The sequence below is a fragment of the Hippocampus zosterae genome, chromosome 5 (genome assembly GCF_025434085.1).
Source record: "Hippocampus zosterae strain Florida chromosome 5, ASM2543408v3, whole genome shotgun sequence".
Taxonomy (NCBI): Eukaryota; Metazoa; Chordata; class Actinopteri; order Syngnathiformes; family Syngnathidae; genus Hippocampus; species Hippocampus zosterae.
In genome coordinates this window covers 9,790,273-9,816,770 of record NC_067455.1, presented here as the reverse complement: position 1 = coordinate 9,816,770, position 26,498 = coordinate 9,790,273, and the positions used below count along the sequence as shown (strand labels likewise).

General features: G+C 42.5%; 4 protein-coding genes across 17 annotated transcripts in view; 2 read left to right on the top strand and 2 right to left on the bottom strand.

The window, feature by feature from the left end:
• abcb4 (ATP-binding cassette, sub-family B (MDR/TAP), member 4) overlaps nt 1-6,023 on the bottom strand; it is a 40,644-nt gene extending 34,621 nt beyond the window's left edge. For 2 of the 12 annotated variants that reach the window (XM_052065798.1, XM_052065799.1), the window contains exons 1-18: nt 5,646-6,022; nt 5,500-5,558; nt 5,312-5,393; nt 5,036-5,198; nt 4,915-4,957; nt 4,655-4,846; nt 4,238-4,409; nt 4,023-4,147; nt 3,338-3,695; nt 2,583-2,693; nt 2,383-2,508; nt 2,030-2,233; nt 1,785-1,955; nt 1,106-1,267; nt 818-1,003; nt 579-725; nt 365-469; nt 142-219 (exon numbers count right to left, since the gene is read on the bottom strand). In XM_052065798.1, coding sequence (XP_051921758.1) covers nt 142-219; nt 365-469; nt 579-725; nt 818-1,003; nt 1,106-1,267; nt 1,785-1,955; nt 2,030-2,233; nt 2,383-2,508; nt 2,583-2,693; nt 3,338-3,695; nt 4,023-4,147; nt 4,238-4,409; nt 4,655-4,846; nt 4,915-4,957; nt 5,036-5,198; nt 5,312-5,393; nt 5,500-5,549 — 2,475 coding nt within the window. In that variant the 5' untranslated portion in view covers nt 5,550-5,558; nt 5,646-6,022. Of the gene's footprint in view, nt 1-141; nt 220-364; nt 470-578; nt 726-817; nt 1,004-1,105; nt 1,268-1,784; nt 1,956-2,029; nt 2,234-2,382; nt 2,509-2,582; nt 2,694-3,337; nt 3,696-4,022; nt 4,148-4,237; nt 4,410-4,654; nt 4,847-4,914; nt 5,199-5,311; nt 5,394-5,499; nt 5,559-5,645 lie in introns of all 12 variants that reach the window. The other 10 variants (XM_052065796.1, XM_052065795.1, XM_052065808.1 and 7 more) reach the window with 9 other exon arrangements.
• Nucleotides 6,024-7,968: 1,945 nt separating this feature from the next.
• rundc3b (RUN domain containing 3b) lies at nt 7,969-16,233 on the top strand. 2 transcript variants are annotated; one of them, XM_052065832.1, is made up of 12 exons: nt 7,969-8,141; nt 8,242-8,358; nt 9,766-9,881; nt 9,979-10,112; nt 11,326-11,411; nt 11,794-11,883; nt 12,248-12,328; nt 12,407-12,581; nt 13,020-13,177; nt 13,660-13,806; nt 14,987-15,090; nt 15,490-16,233. In XM_052065832.1, exons 1-12 carry the CDS (start codon nt 7,969-7,971, stop codon nt 15,633-15,635), a joined length of 1,527 nt encoding a protein of 508 aa, XP_051921792.1. In that variant the 3' UTR covers nt 15,636-16,233. The 2 variants fall into 2 exon arrangements, with proteins under 2 accessions (XP_051921792.1, XP_051921791.1); XM_052065831.1 differs by lacking the exon at nt 7,969-8,141 and having other exon boundaries at nt 8,162-8,358.
• A 641-nt stretch (nt 16,234-16,874) lies between these two features.
• slc25a40 (solute carrier family 25 member 40) lies at nt 16,875-22,113 on the bottom strand. 2 transcript variants are annotated; one of them, XM_052065835.1, is made up of 10 exons: nt 20,827-21,176; nt 20,574-20,681; nt 19,762-19,821; nt 19,571-19,674; nt 19,436-19,503; nt 19,215-19,339; nt 18,392-18,675; nt 17,940-18,021; nt 17,777-17,854; nt 16,875-17,705 (listed from the first exon to the last, which is right to left on the bottom strand). In XM_052065835.1, exons 2-10 carry the CDS (start codon nt 20,674-20,676, stop codon nt 17,572-17,574), a joined length of 1,038 nt encoding a protein of 345 aa, XP_051921795.1. In that variant the 5' UTR covers nt 20,677-20,681; nt 20,827-21,176; the 3' UTR covers nt 16,875-17,571. The 2 variants fall into 2 exon arrangements, with proteins under 2 accessions (XP_051921795.1, XP_051921796.1); XM_052065836.1 differs by lacking the exons at nt 20,574-20,681; nt 20,827-21,176 and adding an exon at nt 21,982-22,113.
• Nucleotides 21,188-26,364, top strand: dbf4 (DBF4 zinc finger). The gene is made up of 12 exons (XM_052065828.1): nt 21,188-21,866; nt 22,016-22,164; nt 22,728-22,931; nt 23,060-23,110; nt 23,188-23,257; nt 23,436-23,512; nt 23,657-23,702; nt 23,771-23,813; nt 23,905-24,030; nt 24,497-24,605; nt 25,463-25,572; nt 25,693-26,364. The coding sequence occupies exons 1-12, from the start codon at nt 21,767-21,769 to the stop codon at nt 26,336-26,338; spliced, it is 1,731 nt and encodes a 576-aa protein (XP_051921788.1). The 5' UTR covers nt 21,188-21,766; the 3' UTR covers nt 26,339-26,364.
• The last annotated feature ends 134 nt before the right edge of the window (nt 26,365-26,498 follow it).

Genomic DNA, 26,498 nt, shown 5'->3' with positions numbered 1-26,498 from the left:
ACGTATGCCAGCAATGTTAGTTGGCATACCTGATCTGCAGCGACTAAGTACCGTACTTAAGCCACATAAGTATTTATTCCGTCAGACGATTTAACAAAGCCTTTAAAATAAGATTGTCTCACGAAAAATTGTTCCAATTACCTGCCTCATCATGGCCTTGAAAGCTGCAAGTCTCAATTTCATTGTCAGGAGCTCTCCAGATTTACCAAAACAGAAACCCTGTAAAAGTGAGAGCCACAAGACATGAACATGAATTGACCATCGCCCCCATTGAAGGTGAACTGTTATTGACGACATTGAAATGGAAAAACATTAGCAAACATCATCACAACGGAACATGCATGTGTGTGACGCATAGCGCTACCTGTAAAAACATGGTGACAAACGATACAGCGCCAATAACCACAAACATGAGAGAGAAGAATAGAGATTTCTGTTGAACGACGTTCAAATCCGGCTCAGCAAACACCTGAAAGTCGAAAAAAGAAGAAACAATAAATCCCTTCAAAGTTCCCATGCAGATGTCCCCCCCACCCCCCAAAAAAAATGAAGATGCAAAAATGAAAAACAAATCTGACAGTGATGATCTTGGAGAAGATGACCGCAAACAGTGGCTGCATCGCGCCATTAATTGAGGCACAGATGGTTCCAACGAGAATGTAAGGCCACTCAGAACGGTTGAATCGCATCACTTTGAGAAATGACACCGGGGGAACATTTTCACTCTGCAGCAAATCAGGGAAAAGAGCCGTGTCAGGCCACCCCTTCATACTTTGCAAAGAAGATTTCGATTTATCAAGCAACCATCTGGTCTTACCTCCTCTGTTGTATCTTTGTCATCCACCAAATTTTCTTTCTCTTCTTTTTTTCCCTCTGAACCAACAAAGGAAGATTTTGTCGACCTTCTCCTCGATGGAGGGGAGTTAGAAATACTTTTGTCGGCTGGGCTTTTTTCAACAACCTCCTCATCTTCCTCCTCATCCTCGTCCGCTTTCTGAAATGTCTGCAAGATGGAGATGAGAGTAAATGACAAGACCTAGATCATTCTGGGCCTGCAGTAGATTGTCCCCAAAATGTGTTTGTTTGTTTTTTGCGATCGCGTTACCTGCGTAGTGACGAGCGTATAGTATACGCCTTTTTTTTCCATCAGTTGGTTATGAGTCCCCAGCTCGACAAGCGTTCCATTTTGGAAGCCGGCGATGATATCAGCGTTTCTGATTGTTGAAAGTCGATGGGCCACAATTAAGGTGGTACGACCCAGCCTAACCTGCAGAAACGACAGAAAGGTATGATCTGAAGGGAAGTTTATGAATGTTAACAGCGAGACGCATCAGTTCATCTTGTATGCGCCCTGGACCTCTGTGCTCTATTCTGAGACTTTCATAATAATGCAAACTGGGTGGCAAGGAACAGCTGTCAAAGCCGTCGGAACGCCATTATTGCATTCTCTTTATTTGGTGAAGGTGCAGATGACACACAATCTCATTTGCAGAGATGAGATACACAGGCACACTAAACCATTTTCCCTCTACCTCCATGCTGGGCCGCGGAAATCTTTCCATCAACTAGTAACATAGAGCAGCCTAATTGAATCCATCCATGCAATCCTTTTCCAAGTTGCTGTCGCCAGTGAGAAGCAACAAGCACCTGAGGCCTCTTTGATTTGGTTTACAAAATGGCAATTTGTTTTACATGACATTGGTTGATTGGAGCCCGAAAGCCAAACATTAGAAAATGTATCAGAGTGACAAACCCCAAGCAACGCCCCCGCTGTGAGTTTTTACCTTGTCGAGCGCAGCCTGCACAACAGTCTCGCTCTCGGCGTCAAGGGCGGATGTTGCTTCATCCAGCAGAAGGATTTTGGGGTTACGTACGAGCGCTCGAGCGATTGCAATTCTCTGCTTCTGTCCTCCACTCATCTGAGTCCCTCGGTCCCCTACCAGCGTCTCGAACTTCTGCTCGATAACAACGCTCTCATCATTGACAAGAAAAAGGAGACTTTCAGGTGAAGTCATGAATAAAGTCATACTTCGGGAAGGTTCATGATGAAGTCGTAAGCGTTGGCCTCCTTGGCAGCTTGCTCAATCTCGTTCTGCGTCACATCGGTTCGGCCGTATCGGATGTTCTCAGCGATGGTGGTGGCAAAAAGGACGGGCTCCTGACTCACCACGCCAATCATCTTTCGCAGGTAGCAAATATTGAGAGAACGGATGTCGTGGCCGTCAATAGAGACCTACAAAGAGGGAAACAATGGGATTCTTAAATGTTCTTCATTGTGTTGAACGAATAAAGGAGGCTTGGATGCTTTGGCGATTCAACGGAATTGCATTGATGTGACTTGATCCATCTTTTGAGTGAAAGGGTTCAGAAATGTATACGTACGGATCCCTCCTGAGGATCGTAGAACCTCTGCAACAGCTGGATGGTGGTGCTTTTACCGCAGCCGCTGCTTCCCACTAAGGCAATAGTCTGCCCACTCTTCACACTCAGGGACATGTTGTTTAATACCTGCAAGTGATGGAAAGGAGTACGAATGTATAGCCGGGTTTAGATGTTGGATGAAGTTGAGTGAGGAGGCTTACTTGAACTTCTGGCCTTGAAGGGTAGTTAAAGTGGATGTTCTTGAACTCGATATTTCCACTGATCGAGTCAGGCTTGAAGCCGCTCTCTGAGTAGCTGTCAATGCTCGGTATCTGGGGAGTCAAGTATTTCATTTCGTTTTGAGCTCCGTTGCGGTTGGAAGTTTGGTGCTTATCAAAGGCTAAAGAGACAATGCGAGGAAGACTGTCTCCTCTGCAGGTTGGACAGAGACTTTTGAACAAAGCTGCTGTTTATTTGCACAGCTCGCCGCTTTGCTCGGGATATGTCCGCATAAACAAGCTCATTGTTGTCGGAGGTTGTTTTCGGTTTCGAAGCATTGTTTGAGGAGAAGAGAGACTACCCTATGGTTCAAAATGAATTGGCCAGCGAGTTAAATTCATTTGTTAATTGGCAAGTGTAAGAATGTAGCAAGTGTCTGAAGCGTGTTGGTTACAAACAAGCTACTTTGCTGAATGGTGATCGCGCTAATTTGAGTGAATACTGTATGCTGAAGTCAGACGAAAGGTCGATTTAGTCATTGTCGATCACACAAAACTGCAGTCAAACAGCGGGTGCTCCAATTAGAGCAAATTCCAACCGCTCATTAGCGCCTGCAGATTGTCGGCTGTATCAAAGCTACATCCTGGCGCGCCAGAATACACTGGCGCTTGCACTAATATAAACTGACAGCAGCCTGGCATCAGAAAATGCCGGTGTCTCCGAATGTGAAGGGAGGAGGAAATGTAGATTTCCTTACATTGTCAATAATGCCGTAAACTTTGTGAGCGGCTCCTCGGGCACTGGAAAAGGACTGGATGTTAGGTGAGGTCTGCCCCAAGGCGAACGCTCCGATGAGCACTGCAAATAAAACCTGAAGACGCGAATAGTTCTCGTCAGGTCCAGACTTCGGAATGACATTTGAGGTCTTCATGACTCGACTCACCGTAAGCACAATGCCGATGGAGTACTCCCCACTCAAAATGAGCGTGCTTCCATACCAGAAGGCCAGAGCATAAGACAAGTAGATCAATAAGAAGGTGAAGCCCATTGCGATGTTTGAGCTGATCGCCTTTTTTATTCCCACATTCTTGGCATCCTCCAAGTTCTTATGATACCTGTGAGATAAAGCATTGACAAAAGAAATCTTGAAATACAGCCGCATAATCTTTGTCGTAGTCAACAACTAGAAAATCCTAATCTGGTTTGCGGGGGTTTCAGACGATCCAAATTCTATTCTCTAATTTGCCTCATTGTTTGGCGACAAGAGCCTTCCTTCCACATGGATTGCATTACTCTTGGGGTACACATTCGAAGCCACTGCCTTAACATAAGATGAACTGCAAATGTTTGCTCCACCTACAACTTGTAGAATTAAAACAACAAGCTCGCGTGGAGCTTTACCCATCTCTGACCGTTTAATGAAAACTGATAATTGCACAAACCTCTCAATCTCTCTCTGTTGACCGCTGAAGGCAAACACAGTCCTGATGGCAGAAAGTACCTCCTCTGCCACAGCACCCGCTTTGGCATAAGCAGTCTGTTCTCTCGTAGTGAATGATGCTAGCACCTAGCGAGAGCCCGACAGTATGAGCTCAGCAACAAGAGGCTTGCTTTCAAGATGAAGGCTGGACAGGGTGGACAAAAAAGGGAAGTTTACCTTACTGAAGATTCCAGCCATGACACCTAACAAAGGGCTGACGGCCAAGATGACAAGAGTGAGCTTCCATCCTTTGCTTAAACCGATGACGACAGACGTGATGAAAGTGGCGGCGGACTGGATCAACATAGCCACCTTGTCGCCAATCCCCTCTTGGATCTTATAGACGTCGCTGTCCGTGCAGATACAAATGCCAATCGGTTATCTTGAGAGCGCTGTCACAATGGCATCTGTTTTACTTCCGACTAGCTTACTCCACTAAGCTTAATAGTAAGTAACAAAGCAAAAATAAATCAATTAAGTGGCACCCTCCAAAGCATGTCAACGATCAGTTTTGGTTGACAAGGCCAGAAAAAAATATTGGGTGTCATTATTGTGAAGGTGTACCTCAGGGCGAGGCAAGTGAGTGTTACTAACTCTGTCAAACGGGTGTTGAGCTCTCCTGTCTCATTGACATCGAACCATCCGATGTCCTGTCGCATAATGCTGTGGAAAAAGCACTTTCGGATGCGTTTGACCTGTCGTCCGGCCGACAGTGTAAAAAAAGCCACCTGCATGTAGGCCGCCACCAACACAACGGCGCCTAGGATGGAGTAGTAGATGGCAAAGCTGGAATGAGATGGGAAGATTTTGAGAAATGATACGATTGCATTTAGAAGGGTTCATCTTCCACTTACCCCGTCATGTCTTCCTGAATGGTGCTGTTTGGAAAGGTGATATCTGAAAAAATAAAATAAAACAAAATATTGGAATAGTCTGCCGTTACAGTCAGGCGGGCAACCGTTTCTGGGAACTCACTGGGGTTGCTGGTGTTGAGGTAACCTAATGCGGCATTTGATACGAGGCTGTCCGTCATATCCCCAAACACAACCAACATAAGAGGCAACACAACCCCGTGGGCCATCGACATCACGGTCCCGAAGAACAGCAGCGCGATGTCTTTAGAATCTGCAAACCTGAACTGTCCACACAGAGAAAAAAAAAAGAAAAAGGCTTATAGAAGGCAGAGCTCACAATGGACTAAAGATGACATGCTGTCCAAGAATAATAAAGAAACCGAGACGCACAACTTACCAGTTGAATGGCACCAACCATGGGTAGCTTTTCTTTTTTTTCTTTCTTCTTTTTACCTTTCCCCGCCTCATCTTTAGGATCACTAAATAAAATAGGAAGCCATCAATCAAATTGCTCTTTTCGCTTGTTTCAAATGCAAACCCAATGAACTATTTATCTTCAGCAAACGATAAGTCACAAAATATGACCTTAAATAAATGTCTTTTAGATTCTTCTCCAACTTATCCGTTTCGGCCATCTCCGGCTCCTGTCCGAGGAAGAAAGTGCGCAATCTGCTTATGTCGCTCGTAAAATGAGTACACTGTGGAAATGAATGAAAGTGTAAACATCAGACCTTCACCGTAGTCCTTCCACAAAGGGCACCGATGTTTGACAGGCTGGGTGATCACACACAGACATCCACCTCTCCAGCGCTGCGCTCGTCCTTCCACACACTTGTCAAGCGCTCTAATGTTTCACAGAAATGGGGAGCTCACACGCACACGGACTCACACCTCGGCTAACGGATGACCACCCCTTCCACGCCCCCTTTTCCTTCCTCGTCCATCCCTCTCACGTGGCTGTACAGTATTGCCTGTGCACAACAATAACCACACTTGCTCAGCTGCCCTCTGTACATAAAAAAAAATAAAAGACAAATCACCATTTTGAACGTGGACAAGAGCCAGATTGACACGTGAATCACTCAAAGAAGTTGTGTGGCTTCAACTGTGGTGAAGTTCTTATAAAATAAGAACATAAAAGTTCAATAAAAAAACATTTTATATTGGCCTCCTCACCCAATTGAGTCAATAAACGGCCCACGTCAAGAGTGTCGCACCGTGGTGGATGTGTGTTTCAATACTCAGACTTTTTTTTTTTTTGAAAGGGTTCAGCACCCAGACTTTTCCGGCTGTTATTCAATGACATTGTCTATCACATTTTTGCAGATTTGGTAGTCTTAATGATACTAATTGGCATTAAATATTTGGAAATGTACACCATTGTGGATGGAAGTGATGGAAGAGACCAGCAAGATGTTTACCCTGAATAACGACAATGAAGCTCCTATGCTATTTCATCCTATTCCATTTTTCTCCCCCAAAGTCCAATTATTTAAGACATACACTATCATTTGTACAGCCATGTCCTGTCCGACTACTTTAATCCTATGTTAATGGCTCACCAGCAGCAATAAAGTCCAAATGATTACATAACACAAAGGACAAAGGTAAAGTTGGATCAAAAGCGATAAAATGGAGAGGCGTGTAGTGTCTAACAAAGGACATGCATGTGCACAACTTCTTAGCTAAGGTTATAAAACTACAGAATCTCCACATGATGGCCAAAGGTACGGATTTTCATTTGTGGCCATTCAAACTTTTGACACTTCAACGCTATACTGCAAAAATGATGGTGAGGGAGACACATATTTTGCATTATTTCATAAAATAGCATTTACTGCGAATGGCTGTTTGTTTATGTAGTATGAGGCCTGCAATTGAGTAGCGACCAGTCTAGGGTGTAGACTGCTGGGAGAGTCTCGAGCACAGGGTGTCTCGGTGAAAAAGCATAGATGAACAGTCAACAAGTATCTTTGACAAATCTCCATCATGTCCGTGTATATATGTATGGGGAGAGAGGGAGACTTTGGTTTGTGACATCAAATGGTGTCCAAATTATAACCATTACTTTATCTGCAACACAGATTAAAAATAACATTTGACAGGGCCCACATGGTCGGAAGGGGGCAGCGTTCAAGTGGCCAAGTTGGTTGTTAAGAGATATACAGCGGATACGGCCATCCATCTCCTGAATGATTAATTTTAAACAAACTTAGTCTATTATGAAAAACTAGGCGCCTAAAAATCTACAAGCAAAATAACCCGATTGGTGGGTTATGAAAAGGTTTGTTTGTTTCCCAAGCGGCCACCAATATATATTGGAAGAACAATGGTGTTCTTGTTTAGTCGAGATAATGATATGCATCCCTACCTGTCGTTCACCCCCTTCCCCTCCCCTTGATAAAGTCCAACTATCCATCCATTTTCTGAACCATTTTATCCATACGGCGGTCGCGGGCCTGCTAGAGCCAATCTCAGCTGTCGAGGGATACACCCTGAATTGGTTGCCAGCAGACGTCATAATACAGTATAAGGGAACAAACTTACAAGGTTAAAAGTAAGGTATTGGAAACAAATTTAAAAAATCAGAAAGCATCTGAATCACGATCACTCTGCGACGATCGAGGGTTTCAATTGACCCACGGACAAATAGTCATGAACGTCTTCTGCGCGATTATCTATGCGTATGTACTGTACAGTACTTCGGGGAACTTTTGGCATGATATAGGTCTTAAATTTTATTAGGTGGCTTATTAACATTCAATGTGCATTTTGCGGTCCCTTTAATAATTTCTGTTATGTGAGACGATACATTGGCGTCTAACGGGTGTCGCACTACTTACTCATCGTATTCAATCGTTTAACAGCATTAAAAACAAAAACACTCAAAACTCGGCTCAGGCAGTCTCAGAATTGGCCGTAGGTACAAGATTGCCAATCACAGTCATATTTATTAAAATAAGGAGCGCCTCTCATTTACATCAAATACAGTATGTCTTTTACGTGAAAGATTTGTGCTCTTCATAATAAAGCGACGAGGGGGAAAAAACGTCGATGTTCATTGAAATTGCATTCACAAACGCTGAAGACAAGATAGTTATTCTTTCTGAGCGTAAAAATCTTTTTACGTTGTGTTGTCAGGTTGGAGGAAATCGAGAAATTGCAACTTACCCCACGGAGCTTCGATATCGAAAGTACAGTACTAACTGGAAACGGCGTCGTCCCCCGTTGAGTCTAACTTGATTCTACTTCCGGTTCGAGAGCCCCTTCCATCCATGCACTATGACGGAGTCAATACTAATGTCGCTCCTCGGCTGACCGCGGCAGGCAGGCTGACCTCGTGCCGCAGATGGCGTCTCTCGGCGCGGGGCTGTACTTAAGCCGCAAGCGGGCAGCGGACAGGAGCGCGGCGGTGGAAAGGAGGAACCTACTCACCGTTTGCCGGTAGGTAGCCATCATGACCATTCTCCTCGTCCTCGTAATCATCACCGCCACCATCATTATCGTGTGGCAATATCAAGACATCTCAACTTGACACCTTGCTCCCATCACCATTACAACTATTGTGATGTCTCCAAACACAGCTTGGGTTTCAAGCTTCCAGGCATGCAGTTTAATATTTCATTCTGTGGCAGCGCTCCCAATCATTGCGTTGAAAAACTAACTTCCTCTGACACATCATGTTGGCCTAGCGGTTTGAATCGACTCTGGCCTTCCTGTGTGGCGATTGCATGTTCATGCCAGATGTGTTATTTTCTCCAGGTACTTTGACTTCTTTTCCGTAGATATGACTGTGAGTGTGGGATTGGCTGACAACCATTCCAGTGTGTATCCCACCTTTCTCCCAAAGTAAAATGGAATGGGAATGATGAGTAACAGTTGTGAATGCAAGTATTAAGAACTTTAATAGAAAGTCCAATAAAATTTAAGCAAAGCACAATTACTCACGCCCAATTGTAACATACTGGAAAGTGGTACTGTTACCAATTGGTGATCTATAAATATCTCTTGAATTAATCATTTTGGTGTTTTATAGATCACGATTAGAATACATGTGTGTTGTGATCATTTGATAGTCCGAGAAAATCTCTGACATCATTCCAATGTGTACCCTGACTCTTTCCTAAAATTAGCTTGGTTAGGTTACAGCTGCCATGGATGTTATTGGCCATCGATTAACCGATGCTATATCAACTTCACTCATTTTAATCCAGGTTATCGGCATGTAAGAGTAGTATAACAATAATACACATAGAAGGAAACTCCATCTAATTTCATGTAAGTAGTCACTTAAGATTTTTATTTATGTGCTGGTGGCCTCAGTGGAAATTAAATGATGTGAATGTGTTTTTGTGCATTGTAAACACTGTTGCTATGGAGCACAAGAGAGGGAGTCGGATCATTTGTAAAAAAGTCTACAAACAACTTGGGTGCACACAAGCGTATCCATGCACACAAACACACATACGAAATGCAGCCAAGTCCATTAACTCTCCCCCCTGCCTAATTAGGCGCAATCTGATTAGACAGAATAGGCTCATTGCAACTGGGGAGGACAGATACCAGCTGTGTTAGTGAGAGGAAAGTCAGCTTGTATCCATTTTCTACAGTGCTCTTCTTCATAAGGGTCACAGGTGAGCCCAGAGCCTTTGTCATCTTACTTTGGGAGAAAGACAGACTACTCACGGAAGGCCAGTCAATCATGGGGCACGTAGAAGAGTGACAAACAAGCATTCTCACTCACAATCACACCTATGGGCAATGACAGCCAAGTGTGAATCTTCATTCAAAGGAAGGTTTATGTGACTGGTTAAAATCTGTTATTTCTGATGCCTTGTTTTTTTGCCTCAGGTTTTCAGTGAAGACTCTCTTGGACCGATCCTGTTTCGACAGCATGGACGACTCGTCTGCAGAGTTGATCAATTTTGTGTCCATCCTGGAGCATATCCTCAACCATAGACTGAAAGGTTAAAATCGTAGTAATAATAACACACGCAAATTATGAGTCGACAAAGTGTTAGCACGTTTCTACAAACATTCCCGTCCCGTATGTTCTTCTCTCAGGTCAGACAACGTGGTTTGGCTACGAGAGTCCTCGGAGTTTCTGGGATTTTGTCAAAGCCGCCAGCAGTAAAGTCCCTCATAATTGCATTCGAAGCATTGAGAGTATGGAGAATGTGCGCTCAAGCAAAGCTAAGGTGACACTCAAATTTTAGCCCAAAAGGGCCCATAATAAGGCATTTTTTCACCTACTTTGCATTATCAACTATCGAAGCAAATAGAGAAATCAACCAGCAATGCTTGGCTAGGAACACGACCCAGTTTCACACGATAAAACAAGCAATAGATGCAATGCCGGTTTGCTAACTCTCTGGAGTTTGACCTCAAGGGTGACGTCTCTCGGTCATATTGGCCTGCCAGAACCGGCACTGGCTCTGGTTTAAAACAATATTTAATGAAATTCCTAATTATATATGTAGACCTACCTTTTGATGAAATCGTATAGCATGTTGTCTCAGTGGCAAAAAATGCGAGCAAGTTCGGTCAATCACACCACCCACCCAAAAAATATCCAACGTTCCATTCTCCACCTACAATAGATAATGCGCTTTCAAGCAATAGCTAACTTAATTCATAATTATAAATGTCGGTCTATCATTGGATTACCAGTAAGTTGATAGTCGTTTATAAAGTCTGAGTGTCCAAAATAATAATAATAATAATAATGAATTTTATTTAAAAGCGCCTTTCATGCCACCCAAGGACACTGTACAAACAATAAGAAAATACAATGTAAAAATTTGTAAACGAGATGTTATATAAAAACAGGACATAAAATCATAAAAACATAGGAAATGGAAGAGCTATGTGTTGTAGGCAATCCTGAACAGGTGTGTTTTTAGTCGGGACTTGAAAGTGGAAAGAGGTGTGCAGTTTTGGAGGTCCGGAGGTACCGGTAGGTTGTTCCAGAGCTTTGGAGCAGCTAAATGCACGAGGATACAGCATCAGTGGGTGATCAAGGCAGCCGCTTAAAAATATATATCCACCAACTCCACACACCAGTCTGTAGATATTGAGATTTCAAACAATAGTTCACAAAATGTACCGTTTTATCACAACAAGGAAACGACATATATTGTGGATGAGATAGTGTAAAGTGTGTACACTCGGTGGCCAAAATGCCGACGTGTACGCAGTGCACAAAAATGATGGAGCCGGTTCTGTTGATTAAATTCAAAATAATGAATATTAGATCTTTAAAATGAAAGAATTAATTGGTGTGATCATTTGTTTTTAATATTTGTACTGAACTAATTATTCAGACCTTTGGCAAAAACGTGTTCGGAAGCAATTGCCAAGAATAAAATAATGATCTCATGTTATCTTTCTTTTTTTAAAAAATCTCAATAGGGTCGAGCTTGGATCCGAGTAGTTCTAATGGAGAAAAGACTGTCTGAATACATCTCATCCGCTCTGAGGGACCATAGAACTACCAGGTTTGCGTGTGTAACTTGCGCACTCACAGTGCACAATTATACACTGGATGCTACATGAGGTAACCCTGCACAATCAAGCCTGAGTTAAAAAATAAACCAAAACCCTCAGCTTTGACAGAAATAACCACTGTCAAAAAGGCATTGTCTTCAAATTGTTTTTAATTATGACAACAGTTTAGCGCATGTAGACCCAGCTCTCTGAATGTTATTAAATTAAAAAAAAAAAAAATTCAGCTCTCGTGTTGGATCTCATGTGGTGCAAGTATACCTAATGTTGTGTGCGGACAATCGGTGTTTCACAGACTTCAACCCACTCAAAGCAATCAGCTCAGTTTATGCTGTTAGAAATGAGCAGCGATAATGTGAGCAAACGTGACTGCAGGAGGTTTTATGAGGATGGGGCGATCATGCTGGGAGAGGAGGCGGGGCTTCTGGCGGACACGCTCATTGGACTCAACACCATCGACTTCAGGTACTGACGCTGTTCTGCTGTCTAATAGATTAGACGAGAGAGACAAAAAAAATAATCAGGTTTTAGGTTTCAGCCCAGCCTTAAATTGGGTTACACACATACCCATTTTAAAGATCTATCCTGATTTTTAACTCATTTACTCCCAAAGACGTTTCTAAACGTCTTTTCAGACTTGGTCTAGACTTGGCTGGTACTGAATGAGTTAAATTGAGAGAGGCCCTATACATGATGAGAAAGTACAGTAGACAAGAAAGTGGGAGGAGAAGTGGCAGTAAAACAGGCCCAAATTCACATGTCGGGGGGTTAAGTAGGGCAAGAGACTAGTTGCATACTAACCCACCCCCATCCTGTCTCATCTCCCAAGCTTCTGTCTGAAAGGCGAAGGTCTAGACATCAGTGACCCCTCGGTCATCGACTACACACCTTACTTGAAGTTCACTCAGAGGTACGTGAGTTGTTGGCAGCGCGCAATGTTGCTAGATGTTTGCTAACAGGGTGGCGGGCATTGCTCCCTTTGTTGCAGCGGCGACAGCATCAGCAGCGATGAGGAGGAGATGCGCACCCTGGGCAGCACCGGCAGCGAGCACAGCACCCCGGACAAGATGGCCACGGCTGCTGCCATCTTCACCGAGCAGAGCAACTTGGTCAGCAAGTGCAAGCGCTTTGAGCAGAAATATCGCATGGCGTTGGAGCAGAAGGTGTGTTTGAGCATCGATTAGAAAAATACGTGAAAAGTATTTGTGTCTATGGAGTTTGGCATTTTGTTATGAGTGTTGCGAGAAGGAAATGACTGGAAACAATACTTTTTAAGAATGTTTCCCCCGGCAAAAAATTGCAAATACTTTGACCTCCTTACACATTTCATAATTGGCGACAAAACAAAACTTGTCGAAATGGAACTCCTTAACTCATTTCAACATATTCCTTGGCGCCAAGAAATATGCCACAAGATGGCATTTTGTAGCCAATAGCAGACCTCCGCCCCCCAAAAAACAAAAAGACATAAGCATGACTCATTCCTGACTGTTTGTTGTTAGAATTTGGTACCCAAAAAAGTCCCTTTCCCTGCATTTACTTTAGATTCACAGGTAACGGGCAGGTAAAGCCTAATTGCTTGTGTTTTGTTTTTGTGTCAGGGTTACCTGGAGGAGCTTGTGCGTTTGCGCGAGACGCAGCTGGCGGAGGCGTCGTCACACCACAAAGCTCTTGAGCAGAGCCTCGTGGACACACACCTGTCACACTCGCTGGAGAAGGAGCAGCTGGAATTTATCATTTTGGAGCTGCAGGATCAACTGTGAGTGTGTGAAAGTGGACAGGCCTCTTGGTAATGTGGTGTCTGCTTTCAGTTTGCCATTTCAGACACCGCACAGGTGTGCAAGCGTACGTACGTGTGTGTTTGCAAGCGTGCATATGCGTGAGTGTCCACGTTTCCAAGTTCAGACTTCAGATTTATCAAAAAGACTTCTAATTTTATAAGTGATGAGGATGCCTACACACATTTGAAAGTTAAAACTCTACATCATCATTTTTTCCTTTTTTGGCCGCAATCTTGTTTCGAACGGTATGTTGGAATGGATTGGATACAACTTTCCAACATACTGGTTGAAACAATTATGTACAACTACTGTGCATTGTAATTATGATTACCTTATTTTAGCTGCAGCAGAGGGTAAATTAGCTCCAAATACGGCGCACTACAATTGTATGAACACCGCATTCATGGTGTCAGTCAAAGTCGAACTTCTTTGTTGACTAATTTGTGTCTGATGTGTTCAGGACCGTGTTGAAGAACAATGACTTGCGGTCGCGACAGGAGCTGACAGCCCACCTGACCAATCAGTGGCCGTCTCCCGACGCTTTGGACGCCAACGCCGTTGCCTTGGATACGCTGCTGTACAGGAAGAGCCCCGGACAGTGGGAGGAGTATGTCAAGGGATTTTTGTATTACTAGATTATGATGCGGGCTGAACAATTATAAAAAGAAATCATTCAGCCCAACCTGATGGTTTCTTATCATTGTTTAATATTGTACTGTGGAACCTTCAAAGCTGGTTGACTGAGTAGTTATAATTTCAAAACATGGAACAATTATAAAATGTAGTATTGTTGTTTCAGATTTTAAAATCCAAACAAAATACGGCATAATGAGAAAAAAAACTGCACACCAAAATTAAAATAAAGTAAAGTAAACTGAGTGCACACAGTGAAACACCACAGTTCAACAGTCACTCAGATGTTTTTTTTGGGGGGGGGCTATCTCCATCATGTGCCAAAAAATTCACTTATGTTGAGTTTCTCTAATCTGAAAACATTACTTTGGCACCATTAGGTGGTGTCTTTATGCCAAGTCACGTTGAACCGATGGACTGAGCTTCATCAAAAATAGTGATTTGCTGCCATCTTGTGGCATCTATAGGCAATTACAAACATTTAGGGTGGTCAGTTTCACTCTGAGCAATCATTCATTCATTCATTCATTCATTCATCTTCCGAACCGCTTGATCCTCACTAGGGTCACGGGGGGTGCTGGAGCCTATCCCAGCTGTCTCCGGGCAGTAGGCGGGGGACACCCTGAATCGGTTGCCAGCCAATCACAGGGCACACAGAGACGAACAACCATTCGCACTCACACTCACACGTAGGGACAATTTGGAGTGTTCAATCAGCCTGCCACGCATGTCTTTGGAATGTGGGAGGAAACCGGAGCACCCGGGGAAAACCCACGCAGGCCTGGGGAGAACATGCAAACTCCACACAGGGAAGCCGGAGCTGGAATCGAACCCGGTACCTCTGAACTGTGAAGCCGACGTGCTAACCACTGGACTACCGGGCCGCCCTCTGAGCAATCAGTTTGCCACTTTCAAAACATTGCATGTATTATATGATTGATATGTCCTACCATTGAACAGCTCAAGTGTCCCAGAAGTGGAAATTTGTCCCACTTCAGAACTTGAAACCATATTTTATCCATAAGGCCCGCCGTAAAGTGCAGAATTATGTTGCTCAAAGCAGTGAAAACAGATCAGAGTTGATAAATGTTTGGCATTTTCATTTAATTTCCTCTGTGACTGATATATTGCTCAATATTTTGTTTGTTATGCAGCAAGAGTCTCCGCAGTCTACCTCCAGATATGAGCCTATCACAGATGTCCCTCGAACCATCGCACATGCTAACGCTGGAGGCTAAACCACACTGGCCCCGTCAAGGTACACATCACAAAACTTGCCAGTAAGACCTTGTATGCTGGCCGAAACATTATCAGAAGCTCTGAATTACTTTTACAAAATAAATTCTCATTTATACCATGAAATTGGATTACTCTATTCCCAGTCGTCTGTTCTCTTCATTTCATAGTCTTTCTCTTGGCTCTCTTGCTTTCATTGCACATTTGGGATTTTTTTTCCGTCCAATCATCTTTAAGCCTTTTTTTTGTTTTTGTTTTTTTGTTACCATGTCAATGTAATCTGCCCAGGGCCTTCCGAATCAGTAGTGCTGTCCAATGTAAACAATATTAGCAATGGAACTGTTTTCAAACAATCAGCTACCCAGCTCAAAATCATGTTCGTATTTTCCCATTGTCCGATGGGTTTCTTTTTGCAATACAGGAAAAGAGCAGACGCCATCCCTCCGAGGACTGTGCGGCTCTCTCACCTCCGTCAACAGTTTCAGGTCTCTGGCCAGTTTGAGGTCTAACGAATGTCTGGCCAGTCCCGCTGCTGAGGTCAGCAGCCCAGGCTTCACCCCCACATAAGGTTACAACTCAAGCCAGCCATCTTCTCTACGTGCTATTACGTTCTTTGTAGAGATGTATGTTCTCATTGTGTCGACACCGACATGTTTTCACATGCTGTTGGAATGAGCTCACCCGCCTGAAGCACACTGACATGATATAAATTTACCTTGAATGGTTTGTATTGAGATTGTATTTCACGTGCCAACATTGGAAAAGTCGGGCTCGTCGTCGTCACCAATTGTTTCTGGAGGATCATCGAATGTCCACTTTTCCCATTTATTACCATATCAGTTTTACATCTTTGGTTCTCAGGAGTTTTTGTGCCTTGCTTTTTTTCATTCGCGTGCATAGTACCGTATTTCGTTCTCAGGTCATGACCACTATGATTGATAAGCCACCCTCGGATTAATCTGACGTTTTCCCTTTACTTATTTCGGTTGCAATGCAGTCATTCAATTTGGCTTGTTGTGATTGTGATTGAACGTCTGGCATTCAGGCTGTGTACCTTAACTGTGCTGTTTGCTTTTAGTTTATTCCATTGTTCATTTGTACACATGCAAATATTTCCCGGATTTTTATCCTTCACTTTGAATAAACTTTATTTGGGCAGAAATCAGATTGACACATTTCACAGTAAAAACATTTTTTCAAGCACTTCTTTCATGCACTTATTCTGTGGATTTAAATGCATACTCTGATCGCTGGCTGAGAGACAAATTCCAACTGTAATCTGAGGTAAGCCATTTGCTAAATCAACTATCATCTCTGTCATAAAAAAAAGAAAGGAAAAGATTGGGTTGGCCACCATAATCGATGACAATTGTGTTGTTCATTAGACACGTCTTGAAGCAGTTGAGGCAAAATTCTGTGGTGCTGTAGTTATCTATCTGAAGATGTCAATTGGAACATTAGCAACAGGAAATGGAGCTACATCTGCGCTCTGACTTCTCTGTGCAACATCCACCACTCTACTTCCTGCACATCTTGTCTTCCTTGGGATGAGATTACTCAAACCAGTACAACACCGGTATGGAAACATGAGCTCTCAATAGTCTAGAGATTTTCCTATAGAAGTAAAAAAAAATATTTAAAAACAAGGATTTGGATTCTCTATTTTGTGCACATGTTGTCAAAATGGGATGGGCCCCTGGCAAAATATCAGGCACAGGCAAATGTTTTAAGAAAATAAATCTGATACACACAAACAGATTTTATTATACAGTGAACCCTTGCATATTCCCAACTCCACGTTTGCAATTGTTTTTTTTTCTTTTTCTTAAAGATCTCAGTTTGCTATTATTGTGCCCTGGCTGCAGCAATGAAACTTTTACTTTGGTGCCATCTGGTGCAACCTTGGGTAGTATTTTTTTTTCCTAGCAGTTACCAATAGCCTGTCTATTTGATCGTCACAGTCTGCTGGTAGTCCCTAACATCATGCGTAAATTTCAAAAGGTGAATTTGCTGACTTAACCCCGCTAGTGTGACGTGTTAGTGTACACGGGTTTGTCCGTGATTGACGTCATGCCAGTCTAAATGAATATGCTGTTACAGTAATGCCAGTATGCTAGCTCAAACTATGACTGAGTTTTATGTGCGAGTGGTTTGTTTGTGTTGAATAATTCATCTCCTCGAATGTCGTCCTTTATGTATCAATGATTCATGATAATGTACATACAGAAAGTAGTGTGTTGATGCTTTATGATCCTCTCTGTTTTGCCACAAAGTTGTAGCATCTGTATAAAATCAAAGGAAATTGGACAGGGGTGGGCAATTATTCACAACAAGGCTCGGTCCCTTGACCTCCATGAATAGCGGCAATTCACTGCATTTCTTGTGCAAAAAGGATTGAATCATCATGGAATATTACATCATAAATACTATCAGAATATACTTTTAATAATTTCTCAGCTCTGCTTTTTCAAGCCTGGCGTTGGAGGCGCAGATTCATCATATTTCAGGTGTCACTGGTGTGCAGAGGTCCAAGTTCCCGATCCCGGTTGTGCTTACGGAAAAAATCCTTCCCCAGCTCGTAGCTGCTGATCATGATGGCGCAGGCCGGTGCCACTTTGATGACCCGAGGTAAGAAACCTGGCCAGGAGAAAAGCGGGTAAGAATACAATGTTTTGAATGACAAAATATTGGCCAAATTGAATACAAACCTGCAAACAAGCCTTTAATGCCATGCTGGGCCACAACCTTCTTCATCACAGTGATGGTGGAAGAGGCCTTGTGCGATACTGTCGACGCGGAAACAACGAGATGAGTGACATCGGATATGATTCCCCATTCAAAAGCAAAACATTATATTAAGGCCACATTTACAATTCATTGCTTGCAGCTCCCCAAGTTCCACCTGCCTTCTCGTTTTGACCACGTCAAACGGTAACGTTAGGATGGATGCAATCTGAAGAAAAAAAACAACATAAAAAAATAAAATAAAATCCAACTGCATCTTGATACATTCAAAAGTTTTATTAAAATTAAAATTCTGTACATTCATAAATGCATCGATTTTATAGCTTCAATTCAACACCCAATGCCTACCTTAAAAATCCAGACGATTAAAATGTGGGTTATTTCTTATATAAAAAACAAGCACAGAACATGAACAGTACCGATACTTACTTTTTCATTATGAAACCAATATTCATCAGTGAAGTAGCTAATAAGGAGTTAAAAAGCAACTAAACTCTTTAACTGCACTGCTGAAACCATATCGGGAAACAGGATAAATGAGTGAGCTTCACGCGTACGATTCAGTCTATCGCACTCACCGTTCCAGACGTGGCGCCGGACACGAAGGTCATGGTAAAAGTGGGCTCCTTGGTGCCGTAGCGCTGGCACAGCCACCGCTTGCCGCGCTCGTAGTTGTACCAGTACATGGCGGAGAAGGGCACGTCCCGGAGCAGCGTGGGCCCCAGGCCTCGCCACAGCGACAGCCAACCTTCCGCCCCCACAGCCCTGCGTACGCAGGTTCCAAGCTGCCGATACGACAATTTCTCTGACTGCAACTTGGTGCGCAGAAGCTCGATCGGGCTGATCACAGAGGCCGCGCCCACTGGTAGATGGAGAGAAGGCATTTACGGGATGACAAATACAGTGGAACCGCTAAAGTTCACTGCAAAGTTGTATGGTGCAGAATTTTTGGTGACGGTGTTGTATTCACGACCGATAAACCTTTTGGAGTTTAGGCCAAGACGTTCAATCTTGGTGTCACTGAACCAGAACAATATATCCTCAAAGTGTGGTGAAATGTGTGTGCTGACTCCCATTTAACATGAGCCCGAATGTGATTAGTTCATTCTGAACACACCCAAATCCCAGTTGTGAGGGTGTACATTGTGCACACTTATTTCCGTTGTTTATTTTTTACTTCACCTAAAAAAAATATACCTTTTTTTTTCAATTGAGTTGTACGGTTATGAAATTCAAATCTATAGGGAAACAGGACTACAGTAAATGATCATGACAATATTATATCAAAATGGGTATTGTTGAGAATTCTATTATTGCTAACCATCCTTTGCTCATTTGAAAGGCTCTGTATAAATCCAACTTATAATCATAAATGTAATTAATAAAAGTATCCAATCAAACCTCTGGCAGTAGCCCCCGCCACCATAGGGGCGAACTGCTCGTGCTGGCCCATCTTGACCTTCAGTCGTGCACGCAGCTGGTCATAACTGGTGAAGTAGATAACGGTCGCTGGCACGGCCATAATGCTGAAGCGGACAAGAAAAAAAAAACACAAATATGAATCCACTCAATAGGCTGAGATGTGCATGATGCTGGGAATAAATGATGAGGTTCTCGCTCACAGGGTCGGCGGTAGACCGCTCCATAAGGACCCGAGTCCTTCAGTACGTACGATCTTGATGAATGCGTCCTGTTGCAAAACACAAGATTACAATCTGAACATAACATTTATGTGTCACAAAGGGATTTGTATTTACCGCTGTGCCATTGAAGTGTCCTGGCGATTTATACCAGGCCTTGTTGCCATTCATACACACGCAAATGTGGTCCATAAGGCCGTTGCAATAGACAAAGCATTTTCCTAAGCATTGTGAGAAAAACACATTAGCACATTAGGGTGACGTGTTACACAAAAACAAAAATAATTCTTTGCCGAAATGTAGTTCACCTTTTGGAAAAGGATTTTTCTGTGCTTGAAGTCTGATCTTCACAACATCTAAAGGTGTCACTGGGGAAATCATGGCGAGTGTAAATGCAACATCCACACATCCATTTCCTACACCTGGGAGGGTCAACTAGCATTATGTGGGCTACATGAGGACCACGCCCACACTCCCAAGTGTTCCCTCTCATTTAAATCAATGCCCCCTCCCCAATATATATATATATTCCAAAACACTTTTGGGTGGCAAAAATATGAACATATTCCGCTTGTTTAGGTTGCAAAGACACCATTAACCACTAGGTGGCAGACATCGCTTATAAGCACTTATACCTGGTCTTATGCTGCTTTATACTGTGAGTGAGATGAATAATTTTACAATTTTGAAAACCATACAGGACAAACATAGTACCTGAATAAGATTACAATTTTGAGTGAGGTGATTTTGCATAAAACGGCTCTTGCAATTAATGTTTTGCTCTTCAGTAGTTTTGTGCTATCCTTGAATGGTATTTTTTATGCACAATATCCCTTTGCACTGAAAAAACCCCAGAACAGGCATGAGGTTATTTGTCATTCCTCCCTTGCTTCTTTCAATCCTTCAACCCTCCTAGTTAAATTAAGAAGTGTATTTTTTCACGTATTATTCGCCTAATTATGGTGTCAACCATGCGCTGACCACAAATTTCCACACTACCCAAAGGTAAATATCACTTAAGTCGAATGCAAAGTAGTGAGTCTCGAGTAAGGAATGTGTTTTTTTTTATTAATAGCAAAGACAAGACAAGACAGCGCAAGGCGTTAATGGACAGCCTCACCAAACAGAGAAGTGAGCAATGCTCCGGAGCAGGACGCCATCATCTGTTGGATTGGCGTAATGCCGTTATCTTTGGCCGTAGGAGAGGGACGTTGACCACTCATGTTTCCTTGAACACACAACGCAGGAGATGACGTTGAAGATCGACTTTTAAATTCATACGGTGCTGCGGTCCCATAATACGTCATGGAACTATTTATTAAGTATCGGTAATTACCCGTGGCTAACTGAAGCTAATAACAAGACGTTCCTACCTGCCAGACCACTTTCAACAAAGCCTTGTTTGCGTTAAAATGTGGCAAACAGGGCTATCCTACGGGTTCCAAAAAGAGATTTTGTCCAAACACGTGTTCAACGTTACTGGTCTGGTAGTCACAACATTACGTGACGAAACGTTTTATAACATTAGTTTTCCTTTTGCACATTCGCGAAATTGAAACTAAAATGCAACGGCAAGCACAATTGCATACACGGCGCTCATACCTTTACGGATCGTAATTGTTGCTCGTTGGCATGTCTTTGATTAATAAAGATTTTTAAATGTTTTATTTTATTTTAAATGTCGAAACATCACATTCGAATAGTACCACCAATATACCCATTTTCGTTGTTGCCAGATCTCGTTTACGTCAAACGCAACATTACTCAGTACATTGGAGACATCACATGGAAATATTGGACGGATGAGACGATAGTCATTTATCTACAAGAAGACGTAAAAGACAAACGCGGTGCTAAAAAAAACGTAAACTAAGTTAAAACCGAGTGTTTTGAAAGTGATCACGAGGCACCGAGTTTTCCGACATGGCAACTTGCCTGTTGTTACATGACATTGTTAAGCGGGAAATGAAAGTGCTGTTAAAACGCAGACGTGAAAATTTCCTTAACTTAAATTAACCAGACAATTACTTATGCCAATGGTAGGTGTCACGCTACGTAAATGTCGAAACACCGCAGCTAAGCGACTTAATTTCCGCCAAATTTTGGTCACGCAGAATCAACTCGGCACGAAGTAGACTGTCGTAACGGCGAATTCGTTATCACGCGTACGCGTTCTCCCTCCAGTCACATGGATTCAGTTACGGCTCGTAATGTAGTTTGACGTCTGCTATGAGTGTTTACACTCCCAGTTGTAAACTTCCCCATTTTGTGTACAAACGCCGTCAGCTGTCAAATTAAGACGGTGGCTCCGGTATGTGGACGTACAGAGTGCGAACATGTGCACCTTGGCAAGCGAAAGAGAATAAAATGAAGGCGCAGGACACCCACAGACAAACTGGAGCTGTTTGGAAAGGTATTATTATTATTATTATCGTAACTGAATTGCTCCTCCCATTACAGCCATTACTTTGGACGAATAGTTTTTTAAAAAATCACCTTTGGTGGATTTGCGAGATTTGAACGCTCACCTCACTTCACCTTGCCACTGTGTTGTCTTCCTAGGAAAAGCTGGAAAAAGTGGTGAGAAGAAATCGCCAGTGAAATCCCGTCTGGCACAGTTCAAGCCTTTATCTGGGAAAGTCTTCTATCTTGACCTGCCGTCCAACAAAACAGCAGAGTCGTTGGAGAGAGATATAAAAAACCTCGGAGGGGTGGGTCCTCAAGCAAGACTTTACTGGATTGCAATATATCTCGATTGTAGCATTAGGTGCAATGCTGAATTTTTGGCCTTGAAATACTGTAAGTGTCTAGATTCAGGTGGTGCTCGGTTTACCAAGGATTTCCTTTCCCATGGGAGCGATGTGGTGAAATTTGTACCTAAATTGGAAAGTGTCATATTATCACTAACCTATACTAGGTCATAATAACAGGGAAATCTAGTTCTTGCCCTTAAATCGAGAAGAATGAAAAACAAGTGTCTCTTTTTGTGTATTCTTAAACCTTGAAATGTCATAATTACAATATTTTAAAAATATAATCGAGCCTTGGAAATAATCATGCCCTGGACAAATTATATGGGTTTCTAACTGGAATAGCATATGTTGTAAACATAGTACCCACACATCTTTGTTGTGTAACTTGAATAAATAAGTGCCGCTGATTAAATTGACATCTCTTTATATACCCTCAACAAATAAAATAACAGGTTGTGCCATGAATATGTGACCATTCACGAAATCTAACAATTGGATGTTTTTCCTTGTTGTCTTCCCAGAGTGTTGACAAGTTCTTCAGCAAAGACATCAAGTATCTTGTATCCAACAAAAGGGAAATTAAATACATGCAATCCCCGAGACAAGACTCTCGACTCCCTGGCCTGCAATCCGGACAGTTTTCACTTTGCCCCGACTCAAATCCACCCAAAACGGGCTGCGGTAGCGACGACACCAAGAAAAGGTCTCAGGGTCAAGCAGAAACGGTGAGCTCTCTTGGATTGCTTCTTTGGCTCTGATATAGTTTTTATTAACTCATCCATTAAGCTCACTTTGCTGCGCTTCACCAATTTTTTTCTTCTGTTTTGTTTTTTATGTTATTTTTTATTTGTAGTTTGGCATAAGGCATCGAAGGTCTTTCGTAGAAAAAGCTGCGAAAGAAAAGGTTTGTTAGCCCTCTGCATTTAAATAGCATTCTTATAGTCTTGTGTTTTACTTTGCTAAGCAAAACTTTGTTTTTAGGACATTTTGCAGACCAACAAAATTCTGTCAAAGGCTCTGGAGTGGGGTGTAAAAATCTTCTACATTGACGGTGTGTTTGCATTACAGATCATTTATAAATATGTACAGGTGTAAAGTCCAAAGTTCCTCCTGGGAATTTTGGTTGAATTTCAAATTGTTCCACTTTGACTTTGGAGTTCCCACTGTAATATTGTCCGAGTGTGCTTTTGTGCTGTGCATGATCTGTTAGGTTTGTGCTTCATGTGCAGATGTGTTAGTGTATATTGAGATGAAAAAAAAGACCGTTGCAAGCCAGTGTCCGAACCTGACAGCAGCCAAACCAGCTGTAAGTTTACGCAATCAACACTTCGTAACACTGTTCAGATCAACTTTTATACGTTTAATGTTTTAGCATTTGTTCTTGCGTTCACTTTCTCCATTGTGAGGCAAATAAAGGTTTTCTTTCCCAACTTTTCTTAATGTATTGTAGGCCAAAGACGCATCAATCGCAGAATTCCCTTGTCAGAAATCCAAAGGTGAATGACGCGTGGTTGCTATACTATTTTGACCACTCTTTTGACTTGTGTAAATATGTACTCAAAAGGGCGGATCCGTAAACCTTTCATCAAGGTTGAAGATTCAAGCAGGTTCGAGAAAGTCAAGTCGAACATCCACTTAACTGTTTCCCTTTAAAATGCACATTTGAAACGTGTTGGCCACTTGGCCTTTTCTCCCCAGACATTATTGTCCAATCTACGCCACTATGACAAGCATGCCCGAGTTGAACCTGAAGACGCTCGCTCCTCATTGTCCCTTCTTGGTTGATGCTAAAAAGCCTGCAGGGGCTAAACAGCGGGAGAACAGGTATGGCGACTTGTTTTGATTTATAAATGAGGATGACAAAAATGTAGTTGGTGTGGCGATATGATTGATCCTTTTATGGAGTGTCAAGTTTTGAAATTCCTTTCAATGATAATAAAATGCGTTTTGTTTTGTTTTTTGGTGCATGTTATCACATTACAATGTTGTGCAGCCCTAAAACATGCATATGAGTCATTCCAGAACTGGTGGACATTTTGGCTTCAAAATTCTTGAAAAATAAACCTTCTCTTCTCTGATTTTCTGCTACATCATTTATTTCTTCACGGCAATAAAAGTGCCGGTGACTCTGCCCTTTTTAAAATATAGTCACCAGAAGGGTCTGAAAAGTCGCATAGTCGCATTACTGACTGTGCTTTTCTAAATTAGCTCCTTAGTTTGGAAGTGCAAATCAAGTAAAACTGATGAATCATTCGATCCTAATGTTTTTTTGCAATTTATCCCCTGTAAGTGCTAAGGTATTGGCGTGTGAAGGACAAGCTGCAGGTCGAAAGAACAATGACAAGAACAGAGGCGGCTTCTGCGAGTGCTGCATGGCCAAATATGGAAACTTGATGACAGTAAGTCTCGCATCTCAATCACGACCAGTTCTGTTTAAAAAACGTTCACATGTCAGAATTAATATGATGAAGGCTGTGACGGCGATGCAAGTGTAAAAAGTAGTGAACCGCAGTTAATTAAGACAACAACATAAAACAATCAAGTATTCATTGTGCGTTTTCATTTTCTTTACTAGAAGGATACCAGCATTTGTGTCTATACTGTGTGTGTATTTGTTGATATCAAAAAGACACAACGTAGCACGCGACAAACAACAAATCCACACAGTCGAAAAGCGGTGGTTAAAGAGTCATGTGTCAATGACGTCACTTTACACCATGGAGTATGTATTCATTCGAAGCTTACGGTACTTTAAGGACCCATTTCTGATGTTTTTATTATGCCCCATTCTTTAGATCGTCCAAGATTAAACTAGATAAGCTGTTGTTGTTGTTTCTTCCCCCCCCCCCCCCCACACACACACTTTCACTTTCATTCTGACAAGTTGCAAGGAATGTATTTCCCGTAACTTCTACTACACAAAGGCATTTTGGATCAAATATTCAGATCTCTCTGAACTGTCGTGAGAGTTTGACCAAGTTCAATCTATGCCAATTTTGAAAATTCTGTCTGAAGTTGTCTGCATATTTTCTGGTACCCTTACCGAGTTTCACTACTCATAAGTGATTATCTCAAGCAAAAAAAAAAAAAGTGTAAATTACATCATAAAATTGGCCCCTGGGCATCGACTTTCATTCTAACGTTATCCTTAAGCCACGCCTCAACCGTATCCATGACACCAACTTTAATATTTATCAACCTTCTTTTAACCATAACCCTAAAATAGAACTGATTTGCGTTTTTTTGTTTCATCCAGCACCTGCGAAGTGAACGTCACCGGGCTTTCTCCAAAAGCGACGCTTACAAAGTGTTGAACCAAGTGGTATCTCCCCTCGACTGCACCCGTTTCAACACATTGATGAAAAGGTAACATTCCTTCAATGTTTTGCATTTCATTCGGTACTGGATTCCGCCCAAACAGTTTCAATATATTTGAAGTTTTCAAAACTTTCTGCTGCCCCCCTCCCCCATCAGGCCCAGGTGCAGTCCTTCTTCTGTTGAACTTGACACTGGACCATTTGGAGGACTCAATGTCAGAGCCACCGAGAATATTGAGGAGAAACACCAGCCTCATGACTGCCCCAAGGAACCTTTTACTTTTCGAGTCAGTTCGAGCCCTCAGTCTGCTCCTCTGCTTCACAAAAAAGACAAGACTTGTTTGAGGGACTCCCACAGGTCAAAGAAAAGATCTATCTTACGTAAACGGCCATGCAGACTCAATTTGTTCACTTCCTCCCCTCAAAAAGCCGCAGAGGAAACTGCGCCTTCTTGCGGTGAAAGCATGGCCCCCGGACCCCTATTATTACCTCACGTCACCTTTGATGTGCAAGTACCTTATGCAGGCACACATCAGGAGCCGAGATGCGATTCATATTTGGGAAGCCCCAGTGTTGTCGCAAATCAACAAGAGGAGACTGACAGGAGCAAGAAACCACCTGGGAAAGTCGGTGGAAACATCTCAGAGCGAGATGGAGACCATCTTTTTTCACAGAGTTGCTTTCCACAAGGGACGGTTCAGAGGAAAGTCAGAGTTTATGAACGTCAACGATGGAAAATGGATGCTACGCGTCAAGAGCATGTCACACAGAATGGCACTCGTGACAAATCTCCAAACGCTCTGGCATATTTTTAGATGCATTGATAAAATGGGATGTGGAAAGGGAACAATGACTTCCAAAGCAGTGGAAAATACAGACACATTGCATGGAAAATGATGGAGGTGATGATGGCGTGGATAATTTAATCCTGCTCATCCCAAAACATGTCGGTCATACACAATAACTTTTATTTTA

Coding starts and splice junctions, on each gene's coding strand:
- rundc3b (XM_052065832.1), top strand. CDS start 7,969: ATGTTCATTGAAATTGCATTCACAAACGCTGAAGACAAGATAGTTATT. Junction 8,359..9,765: donor AACCTACTCACCGTTTGCCG/GTAGGTAGCCAT, acceptor TTTTTGCCTCAG/GTTTTCAGTGAAGACTCTCT. Junction 15,091..15,489: donor ACCACACTGGCCCCGTCAAG/GTACACATCACA, acceptor TTTGCAATACAG/GAAAAGAGCAGACGCCATCC.
- slc25a40 (XM_052065835.1), bottom strand. CDS start 20,676: ATGAGTGGTCAACGTCCCTCTCCTACGGCCAAAGATAACGGCATTACG. Junction 19,675..19,761: donor GAAAAATCCTTTTCCAAAAG/GTGAACTACATT, acceptor CACAATGCTTAG/GAAAATGCTTTGTCTATTGC. Junction 18,022..18,391: donor CCGGCGCCACGTCTGGAACG/GTGAGTGCGATA, acceptor TTTTTTCTTCAG/ATTGCATCCATCCTAACGTT.
- dbf4 (XM_052065828.1), top strand. CDS start 21,767: ATGTGGACGTACAGAGTGCGAACATGTGCACCTTGGCAAGCGAAAGAG. Junction 23,513..23,656: donor TGACAGCAGCCAAACCAGCT/GTAAGTTTACGC, acceptor AATGTATTGTAG/GCCAAAGACGCATCAATCGC. Junction 24,031..24,496: donor GCTAAACAGCGGGAGAACAG/GTATGGCGACTT, acceptor ATCCCCTGTAAG/TGCTAAGGTATTGGCGTGTG.